Below are 26,476 nucleotides of genomic sequence, written 5' to 3' on the forward strand. Positions count from 1 at the left end.
CTTTGGTGCCCCCAAAATAACCCACAACAACTTACTTCGACATCACAGAGATATTCTGTTCCATCTAAAAGTATCACTTTGCACTGCATGTTTTTGGGCTTTTTAACTATCTTCAAAGGAGATCGAGAGAGTTTGCTGGAAGATGATTTCTGAGAAAGTTTATCGTCTTCAAACTGCTGATATTCGAGCTGTCTTGAAGCCGCAGCAGCAAACTCCTGTTCCTTGTCAGTGACCTGTGAAGAACATACAAAAGAAGTTTTAATTGCAAAATGAGAAAAAAATATAATACTGTGTAACTCAGGCACAACATGGTACATTAAGAACAGATTTTTTTTCCCACTACAGAGTAAGCAATATTGAAAGGATGTTAATAACTGACATGCAGATAGATTTATATACACATATGATTTTACCTAAAGTGCTTCTATTGGCATAATGTAGCAATAATCATTTTATTTCAAGCATGAATCCTGAAATATTCAATAAGAAGAAAAGGATGAAATATTTACACTGATCTTTTTCTAGCCATTATGTGATAGCTGGACACTTGCAGGACTCTAAAATAAATCCTGTTCATTTGTATCTACTATATCCTAATTTTAATTCATTGTAATCTCATAATTTGTACCTATTAAATATATTCTAAAAATGCACAACATGTACATATATTTCACTGTGTGTATATATAGGCATATATACAGACATACAGGTATATACATATATTGCATGTATATGTACATGAATGCACATATTTGAATGCAGGGCAGCTACGTAGTACAGTGAACAGAGTGCTGGGCCTGGAGTCAAGAAGACTCATCTTCATGAGTTCAAATCTGGCCTCAAACACATACTAGCAGTGTGACCCTGGGCAAGTAACAGAGAAGTCTGCCTCAGTTTCCTCATTTGCTGGAGAAGGAAATGGCAAACTACTCCAGTATCTTTGCCAAGAAAACCTCAAATGGGGCCACAAAGTGTCAGACGTGACTGAAATGACTGAACAACATTAACAAACTTTATACGTATGCATATAAACAGAGTGAGTGTGAGTGTGTGTGTATACACACAAGCTCCTTGAAAGCAAGGACTATTTATTTTTTTTCTTTGTTTTTCAGTACCAGGAACGTAGTAAGTGCTTAATAAATTCTTGCTGATTGACTGACTGTTACCACATAAACAAATATGCTAACAATTTTTTCAGGTAAAGGAAACATAGGAAAATAAGTAAAGCTGTAAAACCTAATCTTTTTCTGTAATTTTACTAGCATAAAAATATCTGATGACTCAAAATTAATTCAATATACTAAGCATCACTGAAATTCATCACAAATTAATCCCCCAAGTCTGCTTCCCTTCACTATAATGAGCCAGCATGAGAATGGATCAGATCTGTTCCAAAGCTTTAATCTGCTTTCAAATAGAAACAGACCAGTCCAGGCTAGATTCAACAGGACACAGGAAGTCCTACTGCAACAACAAGATTCTCCTTTAAGTCCCCTAAAAATCCTTTAAATCCCTGATAGACTCAATGCACCTCCTTCAAAAATGCCTTCGTTCTATGCCTTGTGTATCAAAACAACCCCCCCCCCAATAACCATAACAAAGGCCAACAATTCATGCCAGTTCCAAAAGACGGAAAATACATGCCAAAAGACAGAACAAAGAAAGACAAGGGCATCTCAAATTCCGCATGATTTTCTTCAGTATTCAGGAAACTCTTTTTCAACGGTCTTCCAACATCCTGTTAAATTAGTGTCTCTAAATCCAAGTCACTGGAGTGGCCATTTGTCGCTGCTATGCCTAAGTTTCTCTTAGGTTCTAATATAACAACAAAAAAAGGTTAATATTTTGGTGTCAACACCTAGCCCTTCTCTCTCTCCTGTTAGAAAGTATCTCCTGCCATCTACTACTCCTATTGAGTAGACTGTTAACATCATCATTTCATCCGTTATTTTGTCCAGGTAGAAGCCCTGAGGAGTAGTTAAGAAAAATAAGGAACCAATTCTCAGAGCTGGTGAGGAGAAAAGAAAATGGAACATCATTTACTTCAGAAGAATGCTTAGCTAGAGGGTTGTCCTCACCTAAGAAACCTGTGTTTGACAGCTCAGTCCAATGTCTTTACTATAAATATCCTGGCTCCTGAGCATTAAAACAAAAGGTCATAAAAATGTTAGCTTTGTTTTGGCCTTGAAGCAGTTTAAGAAGAAGTCTGGGAATCCTGGAATTTTGTCTACAATGATACCTATAAGGATGAGTAGCCACGGCAAGTTAGCCACAAATAACAAACTGGTTTAAATTTTCCCCTTAAACATTCTCCCTTCATACAAGCAAATCTGAAGTTTTATATTTCTACTGACAAAATAAATGTATTTCTATGTAATTTTTTTTTTTTAGAATAAGCTTAAGTTCCAAGACCAGGATCCACCTTCTATGGAAAAGAGAGGGCTTTATCTGAGGCATAAGTAGTCATTTGACACTTTGTATGGGAGCTAATGGGAATAGAAATTACAATGAAAGGCACTTTTTGTTTTTTGTAGTACGGCAAACATTTCATTATAAACTTAACACTGAACTTCAATATAACCAATTAAGCTTGCTAAGTAACTATGTTGAAACTAATTTCAACATATACAATATCCTAAGCCTTTTTCATTTATTCTTATCAATTCTTCAAGATTTTTTTCCTCCTTTATTCTCATTTACTTTTTCTCTTATAAGGTCTTAGAAAGTATATACTCCAGCGTTATGCTTTCCCTCCCATTTTCCATTATTTCATAAGGTGTTTTTAGATTTCTTTGTATTTCTTAAATTTACTGGTCTTAAATGGATTATAATATTCCATTTCACTAATATAACACGATTTATTTAATGATTCCTCTGTTGTTTTACAATTTAAGTTTTTACATTTTTTGTTGGTTTCTTTGTGATTATATAGAATGCTTCTATAAGAATCTTTGTACAGAAAGCTCATTTTTTTGTTGCTTTTGCCATCATTTTCAGGACCTATACCAAATAGCATAATTAGTGAGTCAAAAACTTCTGATTATTTTTTAACTTACTACATACTGCTCTCCAAAAAGGTTGTACAAGTTTGCAACTCGACCAGTAATGAATGAGAATACCTGTTCCTCCACAACCCCATTAGCATTGGGCTTCTTTCCATTTTTTAGGAATGGTATCTAATCCTTGTCACAGCTGGTGAGCCTCAGCAAGGAGCAACCAATGTAAGTGAAGAATATATAAAAGGGTAGCTCCTATGACTTGGGAATTAAAAAAGGACATTTACTATTATCTCTCCTAAGGCACATGACTGGTTTCCTATAAATGTGTGGTTTTATTTTTCATTTCAAGGCTATGATTACAAGAAGTTGAAGAGAGGTTCTATTTAGTTTTCTCATTTCTCCCAGCTCATGAATAAATCTAGACACTCTTCATGCCTAACAATTCAACAGAATGCCAAAAAATGTATTCCCTTTCAATTAGAAAAAAAATATCTATTAAGTGCTTGATATGTGCAGAAGTATATGAACTTACTGTGTGCAGAGGGTTGTGCAACCTTTTAGAGAGTAGAATACAATAAGTCGCTCTTTGGTTCATTAATTATATTTTTAGGAATATATCTTGAAAGTTATTGTCAAAACAAATATCAATTTTCCATTCAAAACTTTTATAATAGCATATATAATCACAAAGAAACTAGCAAAAATATTAACAAGTTACAGGTCCAACAATAGGGGAATGATCAAAGAAATTAATGAAATGGAACATCATAATCCATTCACTATCAGTAAGAATTAGTTCTTAGATAAGACACTGTCTTGCCTTCAGAGAATTTACACACTAGTCAAGGGAGAGTAAATGAAATACATGCATAAATGTAATATTATAACCCTTGTTAAAAAATTCAATAGGAAGGTTACATTTGGGGGGGTTGATCTAGGGTCTGGTGTGTTTCATTTGTTTTTAAAGCATAGGCTTTCTGTATTAGCAGGAACTGAGACCGAGCTGCAACTCTTGTGAGCAACAAGGTATGTGAAAGGCTAGGGAACATTGTATAAATTGCATGTTGTATGTTTGGGGACAAGGAAGTGTTTGCTCACTTACTGCTGGACTAGCTCTCCTTCTGAAAATCCTATTGAAAAACTGAGACTACAGGAGGCAAATGATTGGGAGCCACAATAGTGAATTTCTATAGGCGGGAGAAGCCAAGTGGCAACAGGATATGACGTAAGCCTTTTAGAAACAGATGGCAATAACAGTAGTATATATGAAAAAGGTTGATGTGTCAAGGAGTAAAAAGCAATGACAAGAGGAGGGGGCCAGCCAAAAAGGCAACATCAAATCAGGAAAGACCTCTGTTGGAATGTCCCCACTGATATGGACAAATCACTTAGCCTCTCTGAGACTCAGTTTCCTCATCTGCAAAACAGGAAAACCAATGTTTATAGCACCTACCAAACAGGGTTATTGTAAGGATAAAATTCAGTAATATTTATAAAATGCTTTGTGAATTTTATAATGCTATACAAATGTCAGCTATTGTTATTATCAAGACAGTCTGATGTAGTGGATAAGGAATTGGCTTCAGTTAAGGAGAATTGGGTTTAAGTCTTGCCTCTAAAGCAACTTACTGGAAGCTTAGGAAAGGCCTTAACCTTAACAAGTAACACTATAAAGAAGGTTCTGATCTCCCATGGTACAGAAGTTTCTCACCAGCAATTCCCACCACCCATTAAATCACAGGTACAGAAAAAAAAGTAACAAAATAAAATTAGTATTAAATCAGATCAGTTGCCACCTGCTACAGCAGAATTTTCCTAAGCCTCTCAGCTATCACCGATCCCTCTCCCAAATCCTGGTGCAAAATATTGTGTAGATACATTTTGTATTGATGCATCTGTGTACATGCTATTTCCAACTGTATACAGGTAAACTCTCTGAGGGAAGGAATTTTTCATTTTTCTTTTTGTATTCCCATTGCCTAGTCTTATGTCCCATACATAGTACACACTCAATAAATGCTTGGTGAATCAAATCAAATTGGGTTTCAAGCTACCCAGGTCAGAAGTAGAGCTGAACAGAAAAACAATGAGGCTTCAGGAAAAGACAGTAGTAATATGCTTCTTACATCTAAAGCTAAATCAATGGTAATGAGAAACCAATAAGATGGCAGATACAATGAAGAGGCATGTTGGCATTGAAGGACTGGCCTTGCTCCCTTAGGCAACAGAACAACATGAAGATTTAACCCACCCATAGGTATTAAATGGAATGCTGGATGCTGTCACTTAAAAGCTGTCACTTTCTAAAATCGACAGTAAATATCTATGCTAACTGCTCTTAATGCTTGATGTATTGCAATCATGATGGGGAATCTCTAAAAACATTTTACCAATTCCAAACATTGCAAGAAGATGGTTGCACAGCTCCTTCCAGATGTATTGCTGTTAATATTAGACAGAATACGAATTCTCACAGTTGGCTTCTCACATATATTTTTAGCTGAGTTTAATTTTATACTCTTATGCTGTGACTTCTTGAGTGTTTCAGTGATACAATCTCTCTATTTTGAAGTAATACATATACTAACTCTTTTGCAAGCTTAGTAACTGTCAATTGTGTTAAATTCTTTGCCAAAGTTCTTTCCAAGCTTACAAAATCATCATCATCACGTGACTATCTGAAGCACCCATAGGATTCCAATATGGAGGCTTTAAAGCAAAATTGTTTTAAGAACTCACTTGGCAAGTATAATAATATTTAAACATACATTCAAAACACAGGTACAACTTATTGTTCTCTCCTTATGAATATTCTCTCTTTTCTGGGTTTTTATGACATTGCTTTCTCCTGGTTCTCTTCCTATCTGTATGGCTACTTCTTCTATCTCTGTTGCTAGACCAACATCCGTGTCCTGTCCTGGACCCTCTTCTTTTGTCTCTGTACCTTTCTCTCACATTAATCTCACCAACTCCTATGAATAAAATTGTCATTTTTCTATGGATTACTCGCAGATCCATAGAGCCAGCACTAACCTCATTCCTGTCCCAGTCCCACATTCCCAGCTGCCTAATGGACATTTCAGACTGGACATGCCACAAATATCTCAAACTGAACAAGTCAAAACAAGCCTCATTATCTCCTCTTACGTTCTCCTGCCAACCCACCTCTTGTCTTTATTTCCCTATTTCTGCTGAGGTCACCATCATCCTCATTCTTGCAGTCACTCAGGCTTACAAGCTTATAGTTATTTATCCTCAACTCTTCCCTCTCCTTCACCCACTATGTCAAACCGGTAGTCAAGTCTTGGCTATCTCTACAACTCCTCTCACATCCATCTCTTTCTTTCCACTCCTGTGGCCCCCACCCTAGATGTGCGTGTGCACACACACACACACACACACACACACACACACAAAATAAGTGTTCATGGAGAACAGGGAGCTACCAAAAAACTTCTGACTCAATAGTCTCTTGCCTGCAGCTTGGCTTGACAAGATACCATGTCCTAAAGGACTCAACCTTTTTATGCCTAGAACCTATGTACTGGAGCCCCACTGTCCCACTGGATATTTGTTTCACCTGGCCCATTACATGAAGCCATGCTTCACTTTAACATACCTTATTCTGCCCCAACCTCGCTGCCAACCTCCAGTCTTGCATCTACAAATGCATTGTTAGACATCTCAAACTGGATGCCCAGTAGACATCTTAAATTCAACATGTTCAAAACAGAATTCATTATTTTTCTCCCGAAACTCTCGCCCATAGCTTGCCTATTACATATGGAGTACAACAATCCTGCCCCAATCACTCTGCTGATCTCCAATCTCCACCTGCCTTCCAGACATCTCAAACTAGATGTCCAGCAGACATCTTAAAGTCATGATGTCAAAAATGGAACTCCTATCTTTCCTCTAAATCCTTCTTCCCTCCTACCTTTCCTATACACTAGGGGGCAATACCATCTTTCCAGTCCTTAAGGTTCAAAAAGTGAGTGTCACTCTTGACTCCTCACTATCTCGCACTCTCCATATCTAATCTGTTGCCAAAGCCTATCGATTTCACCTTTGCAACATCTCTCAAATAGGTTCCCTTTTCTCCTCTGACATTGCCACCATCCTGGTGCACATCTTCATCACCGCACTCCTGGACTATTGCAATAGTCTGCTGGTGGGTCTGCCTGCCTCTAGTATCTTACCATTCTAATCCATCCTCTATTCAGCCACTAAAATGATTTTCCTAAAGTGCAGATCCAACCACCCCCTCAAATAAACTCAAGTGACTCCCTATAGCCTCCAGGAGCAAATACAAATCCTCTATTTGGTGTTTAAAGCCCTTTATAACTTAGTTCCTCTTACCTTTCAAAGCTTCTTGCACATTATTCCCTGGCACACGCTCTTCAGTCCAGTGTCACTGGCCTCCTCGTTGTTCCACTAACAAGACACCCCATCTTTCCTTCCAGGCAAAAATTTTCTCTGACCATCCCCCATGCCTGAAAGGTATCTCTGCACACTGTCTTCCCTGGCTTCCTTGACTTCTTTTAGTTCTCAACTAAAATCCCATCTTCTTCAGGAAACATTCCCCAATCTCTCTTAACTCTAGAACCTTCCCTATTTCCTACCTGTCCTTTCTATAGCTTATTTGTACATTTTTATTTTACCAGTGGTTTCCTCCATTAGATTGCTCTCTCCCTGAGTGCAGGGGCTGCCTTTTACCTCCTTTTATAGCTACAGCACTTAGCCCAGTGCCTGGCACACAGTAGGTACTTAAATGTTTATTGACTAACTGACTTTTTCTTGCAGCCATCTTTCACTTACATCCTTTCCATGGTGCACTCATACCATCCAATCCTTACCCTCACCAAGTTTTTTGATTTCTAGAAGCATAATCAAATCAATACCACCTCTGCTCTTGGAAAGGATATATCAATCTACTCCCTTATGGCTCTACTCACCATCCCTATAATTCATTCGACCATAATACTTCGCCCTGGCCACCATTCTTCTATTTGTTACCTCTTCCTGTAAAAATGTAAGTTCCTTGAGATCAAACACTGTCTTGGTTTTTATTTGTGAATACCCCAGGCTTGGTCCAAGCCTTGGAATGAACACAGTTAAGTGCTTAATAAATACTTATCCATTCATTCATCTTTTATATTTTATGATGCTCAAACAGTGACCCCCAAAGAAGTTCTGAAATACAACAACAAAAACAATAATAATAAAATATCCATAGGACAAATTCTTAAATGATATACCTGGGAGAGGAAAAGAGAAAATCTCAAACCCATTTTTGCAATATTTGGTACAACGTGATAACTTATACAAATAGGGGGAATTTTCCTTCCTATCAAAAGAGACACATACAAGAGTCAGAAGTCCAGGTTTTTGGTGAGGGTTCTTGTTGAATGATGGAATAAATAAGGAAGAAAGTTCGTGAAATGTAACTTTTTGAAGGCTTTTAAAACAGGATAAATTTTTGCCTGCTGGAGATATGAAGAGAATGAACTTTGGTCCCTCATAGTTTCTAATTTTAAGACATCAAGTCTTCTAGGAAATACTTAAAATAAGCACAATAAATATTCTTAATTGATTTTTTTTTTACGGGGAAATGATCAATTCAATTATGACCTCTCTGTATTTGCTGGGTAACTAGAAGACACAGTATGGGGAGCTGGCTGACAAAGAAGAGAAACTTTTGAAGAACTGCTGCTGACTGAACTGAGACTGACCTCTTTTTTCACTGGGGTGCTATGTGCTGCTGCTGCAGAGAACTGCTCCAATGCCTGCTGATGTTCCTCCCTGAGTGGCTGTTCTGCTGGCTGCTGTTGAGCCCCAGCTTGTCCCTGCTGTCCAGAGGCTTCCTGGGGCTCTGGCTCTTGGTCCTGTTTCGATTCAGAGTCAGATCCAGATTCCGTAGTCATGATTGATTGTTCTGCAAGAAAAGAAAGAGGATCCGACCACTCAATACAATTTTCTCTCGACTGAAATGGAAAAAGCATGAAGATGCTCTATTAGATAGGAAAAAAGAAATAAAGGAAAAAATGAAGAAATACTGAATATTCAACATAAGGTTCTGTTTCTATAGTCTAACAATAGACTGATCAAATTCATTAAATGTATTACACTCATTACACTCATTTACAGCCATGTGAGTGTGAGCCATGGACATTTTAAGATTAAGATGAACCTACAGGGAAAGATTACAGACTGATGAAGATGACTATGGGTTTTGTTCTTTACTAACTTTTTGCCATAAAACAGTCAAAGCCTAATATTAAAGTAACAAATCACCATAATTAAACAATTAAAGTACACACTCAACTTTCTTTAAACAAATTTGACTCCTCAGCCAAATCAGTTATTGCCTATGAAGTACTAATATGCTGTTCCCTCTCTTCCCTCCCTGACATGGCACTTTTAGGAGGGAATGAAGAGAACGGAGAAACAGGGAAGCCCTGCTAATGCCCCCAAACTTCTTTTGATTAATCAATTTTGATTTGTCCTTGTTAAAGCATACCAAGGATTAAAACCTGGCTTATTTTCTATTAGATAAAAGCAATTTAGCATAGCTTTCTACTCTGATTCAATTGTTTCTCCAACTACTCACTTATCATACATCTGCCTTCTTCCTAACTCCAATGGGAACAGTACACAGCTATGTTGTTTAGTCGTTTCACTCATGTTTGACTCTCTGTGATGCCTTTTGGGGTTTTTTTGGCAGAGATATTAGAGTGGTTTGCTATTTCCTTCTCCAGCTCATTTTACAAATGATGAACTGAGGGAAACAGGGTTAAGTGACTTATCCAAGGTCACAGATGTTTGAGAGTCTTTCTGACTCCAGACCCACCACTCTATCCACTCTGCCACCTACAGGGCTATTGGCTCTACTCCAAAGTACCTCCCATCTCATAAGCCGTAGGTGGTTAACCTGAGTCCATAAACTTTTAGAAAATATCCTGATTATTGTATTTCCATATAAGTAGCTTCCTTTGTACTCTTGCATATTTTATTTAATGAATTTTAAAACACTGTTTAAAGAAGAACTCCATGGGCTTTACCAGACTGCCAAAGGGAACCATGACACAAAAAAGGTTTATGGCACTGGCCAAAAATAAATCAAGCAGTTAATTAAAGTGAAGGCAGGCATGAATTCTCGCCCTGGATTTTGGGTCCTTTAGATTCAAATCTAAAATCTGACAACAAAGGATATTTTAAATGTATCTATCACTTTCCAACATCTTGTGTAACAAGTCACTTAACCTCCCTAGGTCTCAATTTATTCATCTACAAAATTAGGTTAGACTTGATGATCTCAAAATCCCTTGTTCTCCTTAAGACAGATGAGATGAATGAAATTTCAGAATTGGAAGGGATCTCAATGGCCTTACAGTCTCACTTATCCCCAAAAGGAATTCCACTCTCATATTCCCAACAAGTAGGTATCCAGACTTTACTTGAAGACTTTCAGTGAGGGGAAAAAACGACTTTTCTAGGCAGCTCATTCTACTTTGGGATTGACCTAATATTACCCAAAAAGTCCAAGCAATTTTGCCTCTTTACAACTTCTTGTTGCTCCTGGCTTTGCCCTGTAGGATCAAACGCCTGCAACAAATCTAATCTTTCAGAGGAATTCCCTTAGAAGTACTTGAAGGCAGCAATCATGTTCAAGTTTTCTCTTCTTCAGGCAAAATGTTCCCATTTCCTCCTGCTGACCTCACAGAACATAGCCCATCATGATGGCCCCGTTCTAGAATGGTCCAGTTTATGTCTTTCCTATAATGCAGAACCCAGAACTATTATCTGCTTTTCCAGATGTCTTCTTATTAAAGAAGCAGACAGCAGAAAAACAAGACTTCCTTATTCCTGTGGTTCAGTCATACTTGACTCTTCATTGACCCCATCTGGAGTTTTCTTGGCAAAGATACTGCAGTGGTTTGCCGTTTCCTTCTCCAGCTCATTTTACAGATGAGGAAACTGAGGCAAACAGGGTTAAGTGACTGGCCCAGGGTCATATAGCTATTAAGTGTCTGAAGCCAGATCTGAACTCACAAAAAAAGTGTTTTTCTGACTCCAGACCCACCACTCTATTCACTCTGCCACCTACAGGGCTATTGGCTCTACTCCAAAGTACCAGCCCTCTATCCACTGCACACTCTAGTTGCCCCTTTATTCCTAGATGCTGCTATCCCTCTCAATGTAGTTCAAGATTACATTAATTAGCTTTTTTGGCCACAACATCACAATGCTGACTCATATTGAATTTGCAGTCAATTAAAATCCCCACATCTTTTTCATACAAACTAACCCTGCCTCCCCCCTCCCCAGCTTGAGGGAATAATTTTGTATAATTCTATTCCGAGCTAATGGAATTACCATATTTATTTGCATACACCAAAGAGTCAATGATACGATCAGTGTGAATACCTACTCCAGTGACACAGTACTTCTTAATACATAAGACATTACAGTTAATATGGCTTTATTACACAATCTGCTTTTTTTAGATAAATATGTCCAACTAACTAAACATGTTTAGCCCAAGCCCCCAAAAATATACCAGGTTAAAATTCAGAAGAGACAATGATCACAAAAAAGTAATAATTCCTGCCTTAACATTTCATTGTCTGTATAAGTTCCCCCCCCAAAAGTACAGTTATTAGTAAGATCTGGGTGCATTTTGTTGCAGGAAAAGTTTTGGTTCTCTCTTAGATAAAAAGATATGAATACTCTAACACTTTGGAATTCTTGGTCCATGCACTTCATCCCACCAAAATCTGTGCACTTTGTTTTTACATCTCTAGCCAAGACTGCACAATAAATCTACTGCTTTGAATGTAACATAAATATTTTAAAAGTTATTTATGTAGGATATAACCTCTAAGAACTTTACATTTTTCTCTAGCTTTCTCAAATCTTAATGCGTGTAAACCTCCTTGTAGAAAACTAAGCAGTATTCAATGAAATCCATTTTGATGATTCAATTCAAATACCAGTTGCATGCCTACTATGAACCAGACACTGTGCTAGACATAAACTGGGGAAGGGGATCAGTTACCATAATTAACACGATGTTCTATGACCTGATACTTTTATGAGCTGAGAATACTTCTGAGTAACAATCAAATATGTAAACTAGATATAAACAATCCCTAGACACCTTTATTGAATCAATAAATCAAAAATATAAGCTGGATATGAGGACTTAAGTGCTTCCAGCCATTGAATGGCATAGATAACCACTGAGTCCAAACTGCTGCTTGCATCGGGTCATTAGCAGTTATCTGCTAACTAGATATTGGGGGGGGGCCCTGACCAAAAATGGGAAAACCAGCTATTACAAATGCCTCCTTAGAGGTCCCTTATTGCTAATAAGCTGGGCCGCATCAAGAAGAGGATTTGTTTCAGCAGGTACAGAAGCAGAGAAGACGGTGCCAATGCCCTACAGGTATCACCACATTTGTGTGTGGGCTTGTGGTTTTTTAAAAAAATTTTTATTTGTTTTTTTAAAATCTAATGGCTTCTAACTGCTTCTGATATCAAATTCAAACTCTAGATTGGCATGTAGAGCCCTTCATCATCACCTTTCTGGGCTGATTACATACAACTCCCTTTCACACACTTTACATTCCAGTAATGGTCTTTCTGCTTTTCTTTGAGTAGTCTTGATCTAGAAAGAAACTGAGGCTGGTGATTTTGCACAGCTCTCCCTCACTTAAATCCAAGTCACTTGCACATCACGGCATCGTCCTCCTGGTGTCATCATCCTCTTCAAAAACAAAGGACAAACAGCACCATTTCTGTTCCTCCTACACAATATTCCGCTTCCCATCTCTAGGCACAAAATGAACCCATGCCTGGAATATCCTTCCCTTCTCACTTTTGCCTCTTAAAATTCCCAATCCCCTTCAAAGATTAGCTTAAAGGGCATCTCCTTATCCTCCAGATTATAATGCTCTATCTCACAACTTTGTATTTATATATTTGTATTTGTACTTAGCGTTTAGTATAAGGACATATGTTGTTTTCCTTGATAGAATTTAAGCTCCAGGTGGGCAGAGACTAGCAGAAATGTTTAATACTCAAATCACAGAGATAAGATACAGGAACAGGGGAAATGATAACATTCATGGCCTCAAGTGTCCATACCTAGACATGAAAACAGGGGTAACTGCTAGTCTGGACCAAAATAGATAAAATTAATATATAAAATAAATTTCATTTATTTTTTTTCCAGACTTATGATGTTATTGATGTAGGAAGTCTTCATTGAGACAACTACCTCTACCACTTCATATCAACAATTGTTCTCTAATTTACTGTCTCAGAGAGTTAGTGGTTTTGCACAGAGCCAGCCTCACAGCTGGAATATTGCCAGGGGTTGAACACAGATCTGCCTTCATGACTCCAAGGCTGATTCTCTGTCTAGTACAGCATACTATCTCTCACAAAGCTTAATACAACAAACAAATACAAACTTATGCATACCATGGAGACCATGAGACATGATTCCATGACGGGAATTATTTAAAATTCTATTCTGGGATTTATTAAACATTAGTGGACCTTATTTAAAACAAAAATGCTTATTGTTGTTCTTACTTCATTTTCAAAAGAGAATCAATGATTTCATAAGGTGATGTCTTGACTAGAGCATAATTGGATTTAAGTGAGGCAGAGATGCACAAAGTCACATCAGTCTCACTCTCTCTTCAGAGATATCAAAATCCAGTGGCAGGAAAAAAAAATCAAGACGACTGGCAATAGCCCAGGAAGCAATGGATGACCTTCGCGTCTTCACTTCAACTGCCTTCATGGTTGCTGGAACAAATTGTTCTCATCTGCCCCATTCTGCCTGGGAGAAGTCTTCACATGCTTGGGGTAGACATCTCCCTAACTTGCCAATGAGTTTCAGGCCTGCTGTTACCCTCAATCTGATTTACCCTACACCAAGACAGTTTTATCAGGCTATGGCTGCTGGGTATGCTACAGCTTCTTCGAGACACAGGTGAGAGCTGAGTACCCTAAATTTCTATCATAACTTAAATCTAACTTGTCCTTAAAGTGGTCTGCAAGGGCAAAATTCAAGTCTGCTACCTAACTACCAGCAGGCCTTTGCCAGATAAATTCTAATTCAATTAATCAATCAACAAGCTTTTACTCTAATCTCTGGTGATACAAGCGCAAAGAATAACTTTCCTACTCAAAAGAAGCTTACATTTGAAAACATGGCCATTGAGGTAAGGCAGAAGGAGTTGTGGCAAAGCATTCTACATATTTTGGTAAATTTACTTGTGGTATGGAAATCCACCAATAATAGGATCATAAAAAGATTTCTAATCATTTTTAACCTCTTCAAACAAATGGGAGGCTTGTCACCTAGTTTCAGGATCTGGTCAGATTTTTTTAAAAGTTGAACATTGATTACTTTTCAAATATAATCAAGTGCCATAATATAAAATCTCTTTATTAATGTGGAGGGCTTCTGATTTCAATGCTCCTTATATCCTAATCGTAAAAACAAAAACAAAAACAAAAAGGCAACAACTGTTCATAAGAATTTCTCTAACAAGTTGACCTCAGGGCCAAGAGATTTTTCCAATGCCAGTGTAACTGTTCCCTTAATCTGTCATTTTTGATTTGATTCTGCCTTCAGAATAACTTCACAGCTACTGCCCAAAGCAATACTGCCTGCTCTACATAATTTGAATCAAAACATAAAATTAAATATGGCCCAACATTTGATGATCAAATTTCTCAAAAGGCAATCTCCCAAATATTTATTATAATCACATGCCTATATAGAATACTTTCACTGTATCTTACTTATTGCTGTATTTAACACTACATGCACTATGTAACACATCGTAACTATTGTTTCTTCATGAATTGTTCTGATAAAATAAAACTTTGATTGCTTTTGATGTATTGATTACAACCCTTTACATTTAGCAAATGCAAGTGGAATTAAATCTCCAATGACAAAAGCGAGGAAAAGTAAGAGTATTTAATGTGCTTATAATAAAGTAATATTAATGCACCCAATTTCAAAAAGCTGTTCCATCTTTCTCTCCTCTTCCATTCCCATCCATCACTCTACCAGGTAATAAACTGATTTTTACATCTAGTAGTCATTGTAAACATATGCCACCAAACACTGTATTTCCAAAAAATTTTACCTTTTATCTTTATAGTTGAGAAGTTGCATTTTTTAAAGTTCTTTTTAAATGGTTCAGTCTGAATTAAGCCTCCACACATTACACAATTATGGTTCTCCTTTCTCTGACTATTCTCTTTCCTTTGTTGTCTCTTTTCATCATTAGTTTTTCTTCTTCCCTTTGAATGATTAATTATGGCTATTTTCTAAGTCTCAGTTCTAACTTCCTTCTTTTCTCCCTTTGTACTCTACTCCTTTGAAGAAGATTGTTCATTCATGTGGTGGTAACTATCACATATAAGATAAACAACTCCCAAAGTAATTTGCCCAACTCTGACCTCTTTGAAGTGCAATACTTCCAGTTGCCTACAGGCCCTATCCACTTGAAGATCCTGTCAACATTAGAAAGAGTTCAAAACTGAACTTTTGTGATCATTTTTATCATGTCAATTCTCTAAATGACCAAAAATTGTTCAACTGTTCTACTTACTTGACTTGGCTTTTAGGACTCTTTTACCAAATTGTACCCATTCAACCTTTCTCCTTACTACCTACACAATCAAAAAGGATTTTTATTGCAATAACCAATCTGAATGGTTTATGGTCCACTAAACATGGGATGTTCATTTGCTTTACTTCATGCATCTGCACCCTGAATTCTTCCACTTGATATGTCTTCCTCTTCTCTACCAATATGCAAAATGGCTTCCCTCCACTATGTTATTTACCTCCTGCAAAATAGTGTACAAACTTTAATTCCTTCAGAAAATCTTCCATGATTACTACTAATTATTGGTGACTCCTTACCTCAGTACCTCATCAATATTCACATTCTCAGTTTGTGTTAAAACCAGTTCTCAGTTTTCTGGGCTAATGGAAGAAGCCATGCCATATGCAATCCCAAATAGCAGATAACCAAAATTCATTGGTGTATGGTTGTTTAAATGCACTGCAGAGTAAAGACTGATCTTATTCTCAGGCATATTTAACTTTATAAATATGTCTAGCACAGATGAAACAGGGATGGATGGACTATGTGTAGGCTTGGGTGGAAAGGAAAAGACTCATTCTTTTTGAAACGTGCATTTTATTTCATTACACATATCTCAAGGTTGTATTAAAAATAACTATAAAGAAATAGGTATGTTAATTGCTGCCTACACGATTACTTTAAATTTAATGTGTTGTATACGGTAAAAGTTAGCATCCTAGGCAAAGAAGCACCTAATGATACAATCTCAGAAATGGAAGGGACTTCAGAAGCCATCTCATCCAACCCACATTGAGACAATTTCCTTCAGGGTCCAAGAGTCAAATGGGCACCAGCCATTAACATGAGAACAGGGAAGGTGGATCAGTTGATAAATTCTGAAGTCCCAATCACTACCTGGACCCCCAAGGGAGATGTCAAAAGCAGATATCAAGAGCTCAAACTTCAATTGATAAATGGTCAAAGGATATGAACAGGCAGTTTTAAGAAGAAGAAATCAAAGCTCTCTATAGTCATACGAAAAAAATGTTCTGAATCACTATTGATTAGAGAAATGTACATTAAAATAATTCTGAAATACCCACCTCACACCTAACAAGTTGGCTAATATGACAGCAAAGGGAAAATGACAAATGTTAGAGGTGATGTGGAAAAATTGGGACACTAATACACTATTGGTGAAGTTGTGAAGCAATCCAACCATTCCAAGAACAATTTGGAACTATGCCCAAATGGATATAAAACTGTGCATACCCTTTGACCCAGCAATACCACTACTAGGTCTGTATACCAAAGACATCAGAAGGACAGGCAAAGGATCTATATCAGCAAAAGTATTTATAGCAGCTCCTTTTTGTGGCAGCAAATAACTGGATGTTGAGGGGACGCTTATCAATTGAGGAACGACTGAACAAGTCGTGGTAAATGATTGTGATGGAGTACTACTGTGCTACAAGAAATGATGAGCAAGATATTTTTAGAAAAATCAAGACTTAATGAACTGACGCAAAGTGAACTGAGCACAGTCAGGAGAACATCATACACAAAACCAGCAACACTGTACAATGATCATCTGTGAATGACTCAGCTATTCTGATCAATACAATGATCCAAGACAGTTCCAAAGGACTTATAAAGAAAAATGCTATTCACCTCCAGAGAAAGAACTGATGGAATCTGAATGCAGATTGAAGCATATTTTTTTTTCACTTTCTTTATCCTTCTGGCTTTTTTTTTCTTTTGCTAACATGGTAATACAGAATTATGTTTTGCATGAGTTCACACACATAATAATATCACATTTCTTGCCTTCACAATAGGTGAAGGAGGTGTTGGAAGGAAAGAATTCAGAAATTGAAAAAAAATTATATTCTCATACATATGACTTAGTTCTATGTATATTTCAGAAATGAGGCCCCTATTTATAAGAATATAAGTCATTCCCCAATTGATAAATGGTCAAAGGATATGAACAGGCAGTTTTCAGATGAACAAATTAAAGCCATCTATGGTCATATGAAAAAATGCTCTAAATCACCATTGATTAAAGAAATGCAAATCAAAAACCACATCACACCTATCAGACTGGCTAACATGACAAAACAGGAAAATGATATGTGTTGGAAAAGATGTAGGAAAATTGGAGCACTAATGCATTGTTGGTGGAGTTGTGAAATGATCCAACCATTCTGGAGAGCAATTTGGAACTATGCCCAAAGGGCTACAAAAATGTGCATACCCTTTGACCCAGCAATAGCACTTCTAGGGCTGCATTCCAAAAAGGTCATACACATGGCAAAAGGACCCACATGTACAAAAATATTTATAGCAGCTCTTTCTGTGGGGCAAAGAATTGGAAATTAAGAGGACACCCATCAATTAGGGAATGACTGAACAAGTTGTGATATATGAATGTAATGGAATACTATTGTGCTATAAGAAATGATGAACAGGCTGACTTCAGAAAAACCTGGGAAGACTTGTATGGTCTGATGCTGAGTGAAGTGAGCAGAACCAGGAGAATGTTGTACACAGGAACAGCCACATTGTATGATGACAAACTTTGATAGACTTAACTCTTCTCAGCAATGCAAGGATTTAAGACATCTCCAAAAGTCTATCCACATCTAGAGAAAGAACTATAGAGTCTGAATGCAGACTGAAGCACAGTTTGCTCTTTTTTTTCTTCTGGTTTGTATTGTTTCTTCTTTCTTGTTGTTTCTGCTATTGGTTCTAATTCTTTTTTACAACCTGACTAATGTGACAATATGTTTAATAGGAATGTATATGCAGAGCCTATATCAGATTGCACATTGTCTTTGGGAGTGAGGGGAAGAAAATTTAAAACTCAAAAGCTTATGGAAGTGATTGTTAAAAACTAAAAATAAGTTGGTTAATTAAAAAACATTTTTTAAACAAACACTAAAAATAAATATTGTTTTTAAAAGCTAGGACTTGGGAGGAAGTGCACTGGGCAACAAAGGTGCTAAAGCCTGAAAAAAAGAGGCGGTTTGTTCTGAGTAGTTGGAAAGTAAAACATGCAGGATGGAGAAGAGCTATGCAAGAATGGAGGGCTTCAGGACTTGACCTAAGACCTAGTTAAAATCTGAGATTCTAGTTAAAGGTGAAAAAGCTAAAATTCACTTCAAAGAAGATGAGACATAAATAGCCAAAAGAGCATGCTTCATATTGATGATTTCCAAATTCAGGCCATGGCCTGATTCCAAGGAGTATGTGTATCAACCAATGGAAGGGTAGGAAGATGGACAAGATCCCATCCTTCCCACAGCAGGGATTGTCTCCAATACAACCATACCTATCCTTAGGTCCCAGCATTCCCTTATTCTACCCCTTCCCTTCACTATGTAAGCAAGCAATACCATCTCCCCTTCCCTTCTGCTTCTCAACCAGGCATCAGGTCCCCAGCACAATTATAAACCAACCTTTTCTCCAGGAATCTACTGTAATAACCAGTAGGAAAATCTCTCTCCCTGCAGAATACTGACCTCCACCTTCCCAGATTAGGTGTTGTCAGGCAGCAGGCTGTATGCTCTGGTAAGAAGGAGTGCTGCTTCCCTTTTTATTTTTAGTAGAAAAATGTAATCCACATAGGATGAACAGGCATGGATGGGTTGAGATCTTCATTGAAGATTTTATTACATTATCTTTTCCCCAAAACCAACCTCCCTTCCAAACTTCCCTATTAGTGTTGAGGGTACCATCATTCTTCCAGCTTTCACTATCTCTTGCCCCACGTATCCAATCATCAGTTAGCAAATCGTATACTTCTACCTCCACAAGGTCTCTCCTATCTGTCCTCTGCTTATTACTCAGACTGTCACCACCATAGTTAGGCTCTCATCACCTCTCACCTAGATCATTACAATAATCTCCTAAATGGTCTCAAGTGTCTCCCTCTGGTTTCCAAAGTAATATTCCAGAAGAGCAAGATTTCATCATGTAATACTCCCCAACACTCAAACTCCACTGGCTGGCCTTTGGTTCTAGGGCCAAATATCATTTATCTTCATCCCATTCTTTTTAAAAATCTATTTTGTCTGATGATATTTTAAATGATTAATACTGTAGTATATGCATACAACTTATAAATGAGAAAATATACAATTATTGATACATTCTCAAAAATTTTAACTAGGTGAGCAATCAAAATTATGTATAAAATTAGAGATGTGTCAGAGGTGAGGATATTTCATCTGCCCCATTCAGACTTATACAGAGTTAACTGGAGAATTTCCTTATGTCTTTGCAAATTTAATTTTCTCTGTGTAATTTTTATTTACCTTCCCTGTTAATTTTCTGGGTTTCTTACTCTCTTGGTTTATACGAAAGAAAGGAAGAGTTCTGTCCATTCTGGGACCAAGAGTTCTCTGAGGGAACCCAATTGTCCCAGACACTGGGTTAGAACTGGTGGCAGCCAAGACTGTAATCATTTAAATAATCCTCTTGGTAGACAGGGACTTGGAATTCAGAGGAAGAGGTTACTCTTAGCTTCCTACAGGCTAAGAATGAAAGAGTGAAAGGATGAAAGTTCCAAAGGCAGCATTTGCAAGTGTAAGTAGAACCACAGCAGAATTCTCAGCTCAATTTCACTAAAAGATAGTCATCAGCACACATTTGGGGCATTGCTCTCTTACAGACAGGTTTATTTTAAAGAAATTTTGTGAAAGCTGAAAAAAAAAAACCAACCTTTATGTTTCCCACTTAAAAGAAGGTCATCTCAATTTCCCAATAAATAATAGCTTTACTAAGCCAGTTTCTATGTTTAAAATCAAACTGTTTTCTACAGCTGACTGAAAATATTCTCAAGAGGCTGTACAAAAATAATTGTGAAATTTAAATCCATACCATTTATGTGCAAAAGAAAGAATTCATAAGTAAGCAATGTAACTTTTCAATATTGGCAAAAATGGATTTTATTTATAGTGTCTTCTTGCCAAGGAAAGTAGAAATAAAATGACCAAAAGGAAAAGAACATTGATTTATTTCACTTATTTCCCCCGTAAGTAACTTCATGGGGGAGGTGAGACTCATAAAATTCCATCAATATTATGTAGGTCTCTGAGTCTTTTGTGAATTTTTTAACATTCATGAACAAGCTAATATCTATCAGTGATGGAATAAATTAGTAGACCATTCCTGCTCATTAGAAACATGCCTTTCCTTTAGGATTCCCAAGGGTTAGATTTAAAGGAAAAAGGAGTGGTGGGGCTTGGTCACTGACGAGGATGTAACATAGAAAGAGAGACTTAAGACCTTTGAAGCTGAATAAGTTCAGAGCAATTGACATGACAAATTGTCCCTTTTGACATAAAGCTTTGCCATAAAGCTCTCATATACTTTATTGGAATGGTCATGGCTAATTATTTCTCTAAGGAAAAAGACATTTATTTACTTTGAGTTTTATATAACCTCAATATTATCTTGTAATTAATGCATGTCCATAGATAAAAAGGCTAAATATCTAAATCTATGGGGGGTGACACGGTATAGCTTAAGTTATAAAAGTAAAGCAGCCAAATATTACATAATTAACCAACCAAAAATGTTTATTAAGCAATTATTATGCTCCTAACACTACAGAAGATATAAAAGTAGCATAAATCATTGTACACAAGGAGTATGCAATCTTATTGAGGATTATGCACAATATATGTGCGTTCAATGTAATAGACAAAATAATATTAATATATGTAAACAACTGGGAAACCATTAAGATGGCACAGTTCTTCTTACTCTGATGAGGGAGGGAATCTTAGATCACAAGTTCTTAAGACCCAAGGGTCCTAAACTGTCACAGGGGAAGAGACAAGTTGTTCCCCTGATGATGTAAGAAAACAGAGGGAAGAGATCAAGACTCGTTAGAAAGCGCTAAACAAGTTTGCTTGTCTATAAAATAGAATGCATAACAGCAACGTGGTGGATGGCTCAAAGGTTAGTGAGTGTAAGAGTAGGTGGGGCATATATAGAAGACCACTAGCATTTTCAAAAATTCTTTCAGTGAATGAATTTACAAGTGCCATTCATTTTTATGTGTAATGGTTTGGATATATTTTTTCAAATCCTTGTAATTCATTCAAAAGAATTTATTTGCTAGGCACTGTGATAGATGATGGGAATATAAAAACAAAAACAAAACAGTCCTTACTCTCAAGAAGATTGGTTTTCCCCATGTAGTAACATGTACATCCAAAAACAAAAGTTGATAAAATGTATTTAAAGTAAATATAAGGTAATTAAATGGGGAGAATGTACTCAACAAGAGAAAATGGGGAAACCATATGTAGGCGATGACACATGCAAAGACACACAAAAAAAACCATAAAGGAAGCTAGAGACTTGAATAGGCAGAGATGAGAATTGAAAGCATTCTAGTTAGGGAGGGATGGCTTATGTAAAGGCATGGGGGGAAGGAAGATGGAATGTTGTGAACAGAGAACAGAAAATAAATAAATTTGACTCATCTGTAAAGTCCATGAGGAAGAGTAAATATGAAATCAGTGGGGAAAGGGATAAGAATTTGAAAAGCTTTAAAGATCAAGCTGGAATTTTTATTTTATTCTGGAGGCAAACAGCAGTGGAAGAGTGACAAGGTAGACCTGGTTTTAGGCATATAAATTTGGAAGCTATATGAAAAATGAATTGGAAAGTGGGGGTACTCCATAGACCAATTAGGAGGCTACAAAATAATCCATACAAGAGGTGACTATGCCTAAGATGGTTATGTTGTGACTGGACAGGAAATGGATGAGAAGGATATTTTGTAGGAGAATTAATAAGAATTGAAATTGATAAGGAAGAATATAAAATTGAAAGTAACTTCGAGGTTGTAATTTTAACTGGGAAAATGGTGGGACCTTCAACAGAAAAAGGTAATTCAGAAAGGATGGGTTTTATACAGAAAAAATAAGTAGAGTTTCAGAAGATGGTGTGTTTGACATATTTATGAGCTTCCAGTTATATATGCCCAATGGAGAGTAACTGATAAAGCCCTGAAGATCCAGAAGCAGACAAGGTATGATCCATTTAGGATACATCGAGGAGTGTTGGGAATAGAGAGCATGATAGTAACAAGGTGACATGCTTACTAAGAGAGAGTACAGAACGAGAAAAAGAGACCCAGGGCAAATCTTTGGAGGACTCTACAGTTTATCCTCTTCATATACAAAGATCCACCCAAGGAGATTGCTGAGTTGCCAAATAATTAGGAAGATAGCCATTAAAAATCAGTTTAATGAAAATCCAAGATAAGGCGGGGGATCATGTTCAATGATGACAAGTGCTCCTAATTAAATCATGGACACCTATAGAACCACTGATCAACAATAATAAGAGAACTCACATAACACTTTGATTTTAGTCTGTTCCTACCTCAGAAGGTTCAGTCCCACTGAACAAGGCAGTTTAAAAAAAATAATAATTCCTTTAGTGCAAGGCCACAGAGATCAAAATATTTGTCCCCCCACCCCCACACCAACCCTTCTACCTTAATATCTATGCCTTACTTTTCCCAAATGGCTTGGGCTGGTGAAGAGATCAGGTAGATAAGGAGCAAGAGGAAACGTAGCACAGAAGAAACAGGAATGACACTAAAAAAAAAAATGAACATAGGCATGCCATGCTCCAAGTCTATTTGCTTTGCTTTTCTAATCAGCTATAATCTTTTTCAGTCTATAAAGTGAATGACAAAGAGAAAAAAACTGGAAGAATGCAGATGAAAATAGAAACATTCTTGGAGGCAGGAAGAAAATAGGAATTGCCAACATAAAGAAGGAGGAGTAGATCAATTACAAGAAATAAAAGAGAAAAGAAGACAGAAAGACTGGAAGAAAGTAAGTCCAAGGACAGAAAGGTAAAGATTACAACAGAGAAGAGAAGAACAGGATATCTGGAAGGGATGGTAAAGGATGTAGAAACTATTTACAGATTCTTACATTAACCAATATACAAATGCTTTAAACACCTGTGGTTAACTAGAGTCTATTTCCATTCCTATTGCTAGAATAAAGTAGGGTATAGCAGAGAGAGTCCTTCAATATATCAGAGATGTAGTCAAGGGAAGGGGTGAACATCTGGTTAACAAAATGATATTTGTGAATGGGTTTTGGATTTCTGTACAACAGCTTAAATATAGGAATGATGAACCCTTAGCCAAGGAAAGAGGAAATCTATAATAAGAGCTGGTAAAAAGGTATTGGTCTGAAGTAAATCTAATCAAAAGGGCTTTAAAATGAAAAAGACAGGGGAATGAGGGGGAGGGAGGAAATGCCAAGATATAGATAGATTTGTGTGTGTATATGCTCGTGCGCACGCGCACACGCGCACACACACACACACAGAGCTAGATACACTACATATAAGAAGAAAACATCAAGAAATTCACAGGAGATAAAATCAAAGAAAAGATGCTGCATGGGAATCTCTCAAGAACTACATTGGAAAGAAACAGTGGGGTTGAAGGTTGGTTGGGGCAGGTAAGTTCTATAAAGAGACCAATGCGAATACACAGGGAACCCATCAACGAAACTAATTTTAAAATCAAGACAGACAGAAGATTGAAGCAAGGGCAGGCAACAGAGGATGTACACAAAGATGGGGCATAGTGCTGTAAAAGTAGTGTCAGAAGCATTGAAGCTGAGAATGACCTGAAGCCTGGCAAAGAATGCTAATGGCAACAAGATGATTTTTTTAGTTAGACTGAGGAAAAGTACATTTAAAATGGACAGCAGCACTGATCAGGGTGAATGGGATGAGGAAGAGAAGGCAGGGCTGCTCAATCCTTCTTTTGTTTTTGTTTTCTCCACCAAGGGAAATGACCATTGGAGTAGAAAAGACAAAGTACAGAGAATACCATGTGTAAACTATTATCAGTCAGTGAGTTTGATTTCTGTGTTTCTGCCAAAATTTTATTAGAAATTATTAAAGGGACAGTTAGTGAATATGCAGAAAAGGAATCATATTCTAAAAATCAGCTCGGTTTCAACAAAACCAGGTTAGACTAGTCTTGTTTCCCTTACAACAAAAAAATAGGATTACTAGATCAATAAGATCAGAAGAATGTTAGAGTTACATATTTTAGCAAAGTATTTGACAAAATATCTATCATTTTTTTTTGTGGAAAACACAGAGAGATGTGAGTTAGACAATAAATGGATAAATTTTGAAAAAGGTTGGAATTGCAGGCTCAATGAGTAGTCATTTAGGGGTCAATGATCAACCTGGAAAGATTTGTCCAACGAAGCACCTCAGGATTCTCCCCTTGACCTTGTGCTAGTTAACATCTTTTGCCAACAATGTGGACCAAGAAATAAATGTCATGCTTATCAAATTAACACAAAGCTGGGAGGAAACTAATATAACAGAGGCAGCTAGATGGTAAAGTGGAGTGGAGAAAAACCTAAATTCAAATTTGACCTTATTCACTTATTAGCTGTATGACCCTCAAGCAAGTCACTTAACCTCTCTCAGGCTCAGTTTCTTCAACTGTAAAATGGGGATAATAATAGCACCTCTCTCTGAGGATTGTTGTGGGGATAAAAGGTTGTGGGAATAAAACCTCAAAGCACTATATAAATCCTAGGCATTATTGATATTATTATGATAGATGACAGAGTTGGTATACAAAAATATCAATAATCTAGAGAGGTGGACTGACAAGATAAATATTAATGAAAATAAATGTAAATGCTACACTTGGTCTAAAAAACCAATTTCACATCTACATCAAGAGAAAGGGAAAGCTGAAGACTGCATTTGTCTGAAAAAGATTTGGGGTATCTAACAGCCAGAGAGAAGGCAGTCATTCATCTAGATAAGACACTGGGCCCTCTCTGACCTGTTAGGAGGGATACAAAGGAGTTCAAAACAAATTTCATTAGGAGATTCAATAAATGGAAATTTAAAAAGTAAATCACCCCAGAATTACTACAAAGTGAAACTATACTGACTAGAAGGAGCATACATCATCATTTGTAATCCAAGAAAAATCTGTGGTTTGGTGAAATTTTATTCTGTATGATGAGAGGCAGCTGTGACATGTTCCGTGAGGATTACGAGCTGTTCTTGGAAGCAAGAAGCCCTAAATTCAAGTTCTTCCTCTGACAATTAATGGCTAAGCTCTGTTAGACAAATCACTTTTATTTGCTCCAGGCAATTCTCTGACTACAAATTGCAGAGAAGGAGCTGACCTACAGCATTAGTGTCCATTTTCTCATCCACGAGTTCCTTATACCACTAAAATCACAAATCTAGTCCCTATCCCTATGATAATGAGAAAGAGAGTGAGATACCACTGGATGAGCCCTTCAGGTATGTTATAATCAGCATCCTAATACAGAAAGAACAACCACCACCTTTCCTTAGCAGAGGAGGAGGCTGGCTAAAGGCAGCATTAATTACTTCACTCTACTAAGGAGCTATTCAGGGTCCTGGAATAGAAATGTACTAGTGATTCCACCTAATAAACTGGAAAAGGTGAAGACAACTGTTATTTTCTCTCACTAGGAATGTTTACATATGCTGATAAATTTTCTCATTTTTTGCAAAAAAAGGTTTTCTTTTTTTTAAACCAGCAAAGAAACATTTAATTTTTAAGTACAAAAAATACAACGTATTTTTGACATCAAGTGGTAAATAATTTACAAAATCAAATAACACATAGTATTATAAGAAGCCAGTCTAAAATTATTCTTTAAAATTTCACTGATACCGAATGCCAGAGGAAAGAAGCTCCCAATATTCCTGTTAACAAGAGAACATTTCAAAAGGCAAGAGAGTTAGAACGTTCCTGGGGAAAAGGGAAGCTCAGGAAAG

General features: G+C 37.0%; 1 protein-coding gene across 1 annotated transcript in view; it reads right to left on the reverse strand.

Annotated features, from left to right (window-relative positions):
• The window catches only part of EPB41L3 (erythrocyte membrane protein band 4.1 like 3), a 169,752-nt gene that overhangs the window by 96,316 nt on the left and 46,960 nt on the right, over nt 1-26,476 (reverse strand). The window contains 2 exon segments of the mRNA XM_078153493.1: nt 36-233; nt 8,732-8,934. Of these exon segments, the coding sequence (XP_078009619.1) occupies nt 36-233; nt 8,732-8,923 (390 nt within the window). The 5' untranslated portion in view covers nt 8,924-8,934.

The sequence above is a fragment of the Phascolarctos cinereus genome, unplaced genomic scaffold, assembly GCF_003287225.1.
Source record: "Phascolarctos cinereus isolate Bilbo 61053 unplaced genomic scaffold, phaCin_HiC Scaffold_4;HRSCAF=312, whole genome shotgun sequence".
NCBI lineage: Eukaryota > Metazoa > Chordata > Mammalia > Diprotodontia > Phascolarctidae > Phascolarctos > Phascolarctos cinereus.